Raw genomic sequence first — 8,499 nt, 5'->3', positions numbered from 1 at the left:
CTCTTTCGTTGTCCTTCTTTAAGAGCCACCGTGCGTTAAGCGGCTGCTCATTGGTGCGTTTAACTCCCTCCTCATCCTCAGAAATCACCCTCCGATGTGTTGTTTGCTTTCCTTGCATGTTCCATGGCTGCACTGACTTCCTGTTCCAGCTCCGTTGTTGTAGATGCCGTTTACAACCGGGTCTATTCCACTCATGGAGACGGTGTGACATCACTACATGAACATGCGCACTGATGTTTCAGATGAAATAACGGCTCATGTAAGCATTTAATCTCATATTTTTAGATATATAGATTATACATGTATAGATTTAGGGCTCATTCTGAATGGAGCATCTTCAGATAAAGATGTGCAGATGTTATGCTGCGGTTTTAGGAGCTCTTTGCACGAGTACACGACCCTCGACCTCCTTCCTGTTTCCCAGCAGCTCCTTGTGCTCAACACAAAGCAGCTGGACCACAGTTAGCAGAGTTTAAAGAAAGGTCAACACGCCTTTGAGCCCTACGAAGGATCACGTTTTGGGATGGACGCAAATATGGCGACGTGGAACATTGGCGAAAACGGGAAAAACTGTTATTTTTTGTGTATTTCGTTTTACATTCTCATCCACACTCCATCTGCTCCGCGACCCGCGTGCGAATGTTGAGTGGCGCATCGCGGGCCGCCGCGGGTTCAGCCCCCGAGCGCGCTGGTGTCGCCCCGGAAGATGTCCCCGCGGTGTCGAGCGCGGACACGCAGCCCGCGTTGTATTCTATTGTTGAGGCGTCACGGCGACGTCTCAAGTAGTCTCGGGGGGTCGGCGGGGGGTCGGTGGGGGGGGGGGCTTGTTTCCTTCCGGCGGTGCTCGACGTGACCTCCCATCACCTCCTCAGTTTGAACATCTCATCTCACTGTGTCACCGGAAAGATGTTCCATCCAACATCTTGGCAGCATCCACTGTTCGTCCGAAGGGGCCGGCTGGTCTAGAAGAGAATAGGGAAATGATTTAAAACATGATTGATTCAAGTAGCTGTGGCTCCCAGTAACACTAGTGATTTTTTTATTTTATTTTTTTATTTCCTCAGAGTTGTTGTCTATGCCGGCAGTAAAACGATTTTCTGTGTCGTTTGCAAAGTATCCGACTAATGGTACGTCTGCTTCTTTCAAGTATTTTTCCTCTTCACCTCCTTGTCTTGCATGTCTTCAAACCTGTTTCTTGACCTTGGGTTATTTTTTTATTTTTTTATTTTTTTCCACATGGCCCTCCAGCATTCCAGGTTTCCGTAATTTATTTTTCGAATTATTTTATTATTATTATAATTTTTTTTACCCATGATGCTTTTGGACTGTTTCTTTTCTAACACTACCTGACATTCTCTTTCTTACCAGGGTTCCCACCAGTCATTCGATTAGTGAAGTACTAAAGTTAGGAGACGGGAATGTCAGCAGATGGTTGCAAAGGCGTCATGGAAGTGTAGCAGAAACACTTTGGTGATTTTCCCCAGAGGTTCTCTTCTTAAGGCCGTTACACACCGTTATTCTGCATGTCAATATGTTTTATCAGCCAGTTTTATTTATCAGGAGTACTTTCACACAGAACGGGATTATTAAGTTATTGCACAACAACAACAACACCCAGTCAGAACCATGGTGGAAAACTTACCTTTCACAATAAAAGCCCTAGTCAACCTCGAGTCAGGCGACAGTGTTGCATTTTTTCAGGTGGTTATTTAGTCACTGGTGCCACTTGACCCTCAAACAACATTTCACGTTCACTTTCCTGTTTTATTTAGTGTTTAGGTTCGGTTTAAATCTGAACCTGGAGGTCTGTCCGGGTCTGATTTCATTCAAGTTTGTCTCCCGCGTGCTGCGTGGTTTCCGTGGTGATCAGCTCGGCCGTTGTTTCTCTCCCTCGTTCACAATAGAGACTAGACAGTGGAGACGTGCTCATCCTCCTCCCGCGGAGCAGTAATCGGAACAAGATGGCCGACATGAAGATTCTTTGTGTCTTTTGCACCAAATATCTAGCAGAGCACCTTCTGCCAAGATACACAAAACTACTACACACAACTTTACCATTCAACCAGCGTGCTTCGTTGTTTTCTTCTTCTCTGTTTCAAGTCACACCGGATGCAAACTACTTTGAGTGAAGGAGACTTTCTGAAGGTCAAAGTGCATTTTGTTCATTCTTCTTGAATCGATGAGGTTTGTGGACGTGCAAGAGACAAAGGCGGTCGAGGACAGAAGCAGACTTTTAGGTCCTCAAACGTTGTAGCCGTCCAATGCTTCTCAGCCTCCCTCAAATGCAAATGTTCACAACATGCTGACGCCAACCGCTGCCAGATGTTTCCTGGAGCAGTGCTCCCGTGGGAAGGGGCCGCCTTTTGAAACGAGAAGAATATTATTTATATATATATACTCAGAACAAGGTGCGAGCGGTTCTCTCTCCTTTAAACGGCAGCGTAACAAAGCACAGAGCCGTAACCATGGAGACGCGCCCTGAGCCAGAGGGTGGGAACCCTGTTTGACATCCTCCATCCGATCGATCTCCATCCTCCAGCAATTCAGTCCGTGTTCTTTGTTTTCCGATGTGTGTGCATGTCCTCGGTACCCCCACGGAACCCCTCCTCTGTCCCTCCATAGGGGACCAAAGAGCCTGCTGAGGGTACACAGAGGACGGGTGAAAAAAGTGTATAGGTAGTAAAAGTACAGATAGATTCCTGATATTGTGTTTCTCTCAATTAGAGGCTGTACCGAATGACCTTCGTCACCGAAAGGACACTTTCGTCATCGTATAAAATATTCTATTAAATAAACTTTCTTTATTGGATTCATAAATATTCGTATTCTGTAGGTTGTTTGTGGGAGAATCAGTACGTCCTCATCCAGCAGGTCAGGGTCACTCAATCTCACCGGATCTCACTCAACCGTCATTCATATTAACATTATTATAGCACCGTGTTGATTGAAGAGCTTACAGTTAAAAGCTGACGCCTGCCACAGTGGCGTTTATAGCTTTAAGTACGTTAACAAATAGAAGCTGCACAGCTTTTACATTTTCATTTGAATTAATGTGAACGGAGTGGTGGATTATTCGGTGCAGCCCTGACTGATGGAAACGCTTCTCTGCAAAACACTTTTATTTGCATCGTATCGTCGCCGAGCTTCTCGATCTGCACTCGAGCCGCGGAGAAAGCCGCTGCTTTCAGTGGTTTCGTTGGGCGGGACTCGGCCTCCTTCTTGGCGCTCGGTTTTGTCGGTTTGGGTGAAGCGCTCGACCACAAGAGAGCGCATGGCGCCCCCCCCCCCCCCCCCCCCATTAGCGTGAGCGTGCTCTTCTCTCACACGTCTCATTCACCACAGGAACACAAGACGACGCCTCCACCATAGCAGTGGCCCCACCCGTCTGGTGCACTGCAAAAGGTACGAGGCGCCCCCCCCCCCCCACCCCCCCCCCCCCCCCCCCCTCCTCGTTTTGTGTTGCCTCCAAATGTCCGGCTGCAGCTTTGAGTAAAAAATGGCGTCCGGGTGTCGGTTGGCGTGGCGGCGCGGTTGAGAGGCGAGCGTTTTCTGTGGTCCCTCCTCTTGCTCCTCTGGTGGATTCTCTCTGATGGGGTTGTCTTTAAAACAAAGAGGTGGAGGTGCTGCGGAGGAGCAACGTGCTTCTGTTTTTTTTGTCCCAAGCTGATTTTCTCCTTCTTTTCGTTTGCTGTGGCGGTAAAAGTTTTTTTTTTTTTTTTTGAAGCGTCTTTTGCTTCCTCGTGTGATCCGAGGCCACGTTGAGCTGTTGGCTGCCTCCTTCACGCACACGAGCTACACCCCCCCCTCGCCCCCTCAAACACTTCCTTCCCCCTCTCCTCTGTCCTTCCCTCTGTCCCTCGCTTGTCCCCTATGGTTTCATGCCTTTTGTCCTGCTCCTCCTCCTCCTCCTCTCCTTCCTCAGAGCCCCCGGATGAGCGCCGTGTGGCCCAGTTGTTGAGGCCTTTCTCCACGGACCTCAGCCTGGGCCGCCACCTCTCTCTGGACGGGGCGCTGGCCCACCACCTCCACCAGTGCTCCTACCACCTCCGCCTCTTCCGAAACTGGCTCGTCTCCGGCCAAGACCCCCTAGAGTACCTCCACGGTTAGCCCCCCCCCCCCCACCCTTTCCCCCCCTCCGGCTTCACGCCCTGTGGAAGCACGGCTCGCGGCTTGGTTGGGCTGCGCCGCGCGCTTCGCCTCTTGATGTTCCTGCATGCTGCCTGTTTCTGTGCTCATGCACATTTCAAGCCGAGTGCTGTGAGCTGTTTGGGGGTTTTGGGGGGAATCTTTGCAGCCGCTGTCTTCCCCTCTGAGGGGGGTCCGTATCTTCACCCACTGCGTCTGATCAATATCAAAGTACTTGGGCGAAAGTAAAGAAAAGGTGGGAAATGATCAGTTTCAGCTGAATCAAAGGTCAAATCCTTCTTTATGATGCTATTATACTCATAGTATATATTAATGTTCAGCCATATTTCTACCAAACCTTTAATTCCAGACTCACGGTAAATAGAAGTTGGATGGAAAAAAGTTTCCACACAAACTTTGAAACTTGAAAACATGGAATATGTTTCATGTTTAGATGACAAATCAGCCTCTGTTCAAGATTAAGGGTTTATTTATTTATTATTTGTACTCTAAGCAGATCTTCTGTCCTCGACCTCCGACTTCATCCACACATTGCACCCAGCTGCCCCTCCCCACATTAACCAGCACGTGGGCCCTCGCCCCTCGCCCCCTGCCCCCCGCCCCTCGCCCCCCGCCCCTCGCCCCCGCCCTCTGAGGTTGGTGCTGTGGTGTTTTTTTGGTGGAGGCGAGCCGCGTGGTGTTTGCCTCCCTGTGTTGGTGACCCGGTTGTGAACTAACAGCGCCGCCAACATCGCGCGTCGGACCCGAGCTGCAGACTCTAACCGCCGAGCGCTGCCGTCAGAGCTTCACACACACACACACACACACACACACACACACACACACACACACACACACACACACACACACACACACGTGCACACGCGGCGGCGAGCCCTGCTTGCTTTGTGCAGATGCAGCGAGGCCTCCTGACGACCTGCAGACCTGTTGCCGTGTGATTTGGTGTTTTGGCGTCCAGCATGATTTTTTTGTAATTGTTTAATTTTTTATTTTTTTTGCAACTTGCCTGCGTGGAAATGAGCCGTAGCGGCTGGCAGGAGCCTCTCGTGGGTTCGGCCCCCCACCACCACCCCCACCCCCCCCCCCCCCCCCCCCCCATCAGTACAGGGAGCAGGACTTTAGAGCGCTGAGGTGTCGCGTGTCTGCGTGTTCTGACTGCCCCGGTGTAACCGAGGCCTGATGTTGCCCGCGGGCGTCGTGTCCCCCCCCCCCTACACCCCTCCCCCCCCTCTCCCCCTCCCCCCTCCCGCAGGCTTCGAAGGCTGCTCCATGGTGCCCTCCATCTACCCTCTGGAGACGCTGCACAACTCGCTGTCGCTGAAGCAGGTCAACGAGTTCCTAACCGGCGTGTGCGAGAGCGCGGGCGACCCGCACGCCAGGACCACCAGAGGTGAGGGACCCGAGGACGCCGCCGCCGCCCGCCGCGTGAATCCCAACAGCGCGACCTCTGACCCCGCGGGTCCTTTCTACTTCCTCCCCGCAGCGCTGTCGGCCATGTTCGACACACACAACCAGCCGTCGGTGGACTCGTACACCCCCCAGAGGGTCCTCTCGTCCTCCATCGCGCTGCGATCTCGACCCGACAGACCACCTTGGTGTGAGTATCAGCTTCTCCGCTCACCAGGGTCTGACTCTGACATACGGATTATCTGTCTGTAGTGTTTTGAGTTATTTTACTCATTTATAATAAAACCAACTTTTGGTTTCGTCTAATATCTATTTTGTGTTCATGTTACAGACGTGTTTGATTCATGTGTAGAAACAAAGTTACATTATATTTCAACACATTATGATATTGCAACTGACCGTAACGCTCATGTTCACGGAGCAGAGCCTGAACGCATCACGATTTAACATCGGAGCCCCGTTAATGGCGACGGCGTGTGTTTCTGTCCTGCAGACAGCAGCGGGCCGTCCAGCACGGTGTCGAGCGCCGGGCCGTCCTCCCCCACGGCCGACACCTCGCCGCGCTTCAGCTTCAGCGACAAGACCCCCCTCACCCCCCAGAGCAGCGAGGAGACTCACTCCTCTCAGAACGCCCCGCCGGCCCAGCCGCCGCCGCCGGCCCTCAACCCGCCGGCTACGGACCACCTCGCCGAGTTGCCCCCGACGGAGGACGGCCGCGGCGAGCTCGGCCCCGTTGACGGCGCGCAGGAGGGCCCGGAGGCGGCGGCCTCGGACGCCGGCTCCAGGCCGCCGTGCGGCGCGCTGGCCGAGCTCTCCCTGGCCCGCATGGAGGGCTACTCCCTCCCCGGCTCGCTGCCCGTGCTGCTGGAGCTCAGAGAGAGCAGCAGCGAGGCGGGTTCCAGCTCGCAGACGCCACAGTCCCCCGACGGGCCCGACGAGTTCTTCGACACCCAGGAGTCCATGGAGCTGTGGATGGACGGTCCGGAGGGCCTCCCTCGCCCGGAGACGCCGCCAGAGGCGACGGGCGGGGCGGAGCCGTAGCGGGGTTTGGTGGGGGGGGGGGGGCGTAGTCTGTTGTTGCCCCGGTTATGTCATCCTCGTTATCAACGCCGTGCTGTGAGGAGGAGCCTGAGGACCCAGCGGGTCAGCTGACCGTCTCACTAAGCTCCGTGTTCCAGATTTCTAGAACAAGATCGTTGCCTTTCAAAGAAAGAATCGGTTCCAGGGAACCGCATGTTCTCGACTTTTTGTTTTAGGGCCACAAGGGGGCAGAAAGGCCCCCGAGACCCCCGCGTTACACATCCAGAACTACGAGCCAAAAGGGCAAACGGAGAGTTGTTGTTACATCTCATGTGTTTAATTGATCAGTGGACCTTTTAATCTGTTAAATCTGTTGCATCTTTTTTCTCTCCAGACTCTTACTTTGGAAAGCTGCAGGAGAGACGAGCAACAAGAGTTTTCTTACTTTGTTACAGGATACGTGACTCTGACTCAGTGACACACATGATATATGAACATGTATCTGTGTGTGTTTTCTCTCCCTGGTTTGGTTCCCGTGTTTGTGATTTCAAAACAAAAGTCTTCATTGTTGCCGGTGAAACGTAACGATTGTTCAGTTCGCTGCTTCCTTCAGCCTCGGTTTAAGATTTATCCTTATCCATCAGTTGATGGAGAGAGAAACAAATATTTATTTTGAAATTACATCTTTAAAAATATAATCTAAAAGTCTGGTATTTTTTATACCCACATCAGATATTTAATTGCAATAAAACTATTGTGTATTTTTTGTAAAATCCCCTCACAATGTGGGAAAGCACCTCACACTAAATATGGCTTTTATTGTGGTAAGCGGTTATGTAGCCGTGTCTGTGGGGGGGAACACGCTTGAGAAGCTGTTTTATCCGTGTTACACTGCGACCTGCGTCTGTTCTCATGCGTTTTGTTGCGTAAAAGATCAATTTGCTCAAATTATTAAAGAAATTCATAAAATATTTGCTCACTTGCAAAGAGTTTGAGTTTCATTTGTTGGTTTTAAGCGACGACACAAACCGTTTTCTGTAAATTTACTTTTATAGACATCGCAATACGGAACTACTGACTGTGACAAAAAGCATCTATTGGAATGTACATTCTGCTTGTGGGTCTTTAGTGGTTTGTTTTGTCCTCAACAAATAAAATAATATTGAGTATATGAACAAGGAACAATTTCAAAAAACATTAAAGAAAGTAAAGCTTCATTGAACCATGGAAAACTTTAAAATAACTTTCCCAATTCTTCCTTCTGCATTGAAATTAAAAAATCAGGAATGATTCATTGAACATTTTGAGATGACTTTGACTTCTGATGGTTGTTCTTCCCTCCTTGTTCCCGCTGTACTCCGCCTGGGTCACGTGACCCGGGACATGATGTTACGGCAAATTGTCAAACAATCGTCCCTGTGGTGGAGATGTGTGGTTTAAGCCCTTGTGAGAAATCCAAAGATGAAGTATTTATTACTAACTAGAATATAGAAAAAGAATACAGAAATGAAAAGGGGCCGACTGAAGATCTGACCAAGCTTTTTGGTGCAACAGAAGCTTTAATGCTCTTCAGAGAGGTTCGCGTTGTCCAATCAGAAGAGGTTTCAGTTGGAAGCCCGGATGTCGTAGGAAACACCGTGTCCCTCCCTCGATGTGACACCGGCGATCAGACAATCGGCTCCGGCTGTGGTAACAGACTTCAGCTTGCAGGTTTCCCAACAAGGTCACGCAGGTTTTCTGTGCAGATCAAAAACTGTCCCCACAAAATAAACCGTGATGACCTTTCGGCCCTCCCGACTTTTAGCAACATTTGTAGCTTTGCGTGAAATATCACAACATTCATGTTCCTCTGAGGATGAACTGTAATAAGTGACGCTCTGATTCTTCATCGAGTGACGTCATCGGCCGTCGGGCCGAATCCTGCGT

At 50.7% G+C, this 8,499-nt stretch overlaps 1 protein-coding gene across 20 annotated transcripts in view; it reads left to right on the top strand.

Moving 5' to 3' along the window:
* The window catches only part of ppip5k1a (diphosphoinositol pentakisphosphate kinase 1a), a 19,260-nt gene extending 11,718 nt beyond the window's left edge, over positions 1–7,542 (top strand). For 2 of the 20 annotated variants that reach the window (XM_078085988.1, XM_078085987.1), the window contains exons 26-30: positions 1,065–1,127; positions 3,343–3,402; positions 5,399–5,536; positions 5,630–5,743; positions 6,047–7,542. In XM_078085988.1, coding sequence (XP_077942114.1) covers positions 1,065–1,127; positions 3,343–3,402; positions 5,399–5,536; positions 5,630–5,743; positions 6,047–6,594 — 923 coding nt within the window. In that variant the 3' untranslated portion in view covers positions 6,595–7,542. Of the gene's footprint in view, positions 1–1,064; positions 1,128–3,342; positions 3,403–3,922; positions 4,103–5,398; positions 5,744–6,046 lie in introns of all 20 variants that reach the window. The other 18 variants (XM_078085979.1, XM_078085978.1, XM_078085992.1 and 15 more) reach the window with 11 other exon arrangements.
* Positions 7,543–8,499: the final 957 nt, after the last annotated feature.

The sequence above is a fragment of the Gasterosteus aculeatus genome, chromosome 12, assembly GCF_964276395.1.
Source record: "Gasterosteus aculeatus chromosome 12, fGasAcu3.hap1.1, whole genome shotgun sequence".
NCBI lineage: Eukaryota > Metazoa > Chordata > Actinopteri > Perciformes > Gasterosteidae > Gasterosteus > Gasterosteus aculeatus.
The sequence above is the reverse complement of the archived record's forward strand: the minus strand, read 5'-3'. Positions and strand labels throughout refer to the sequence as shown.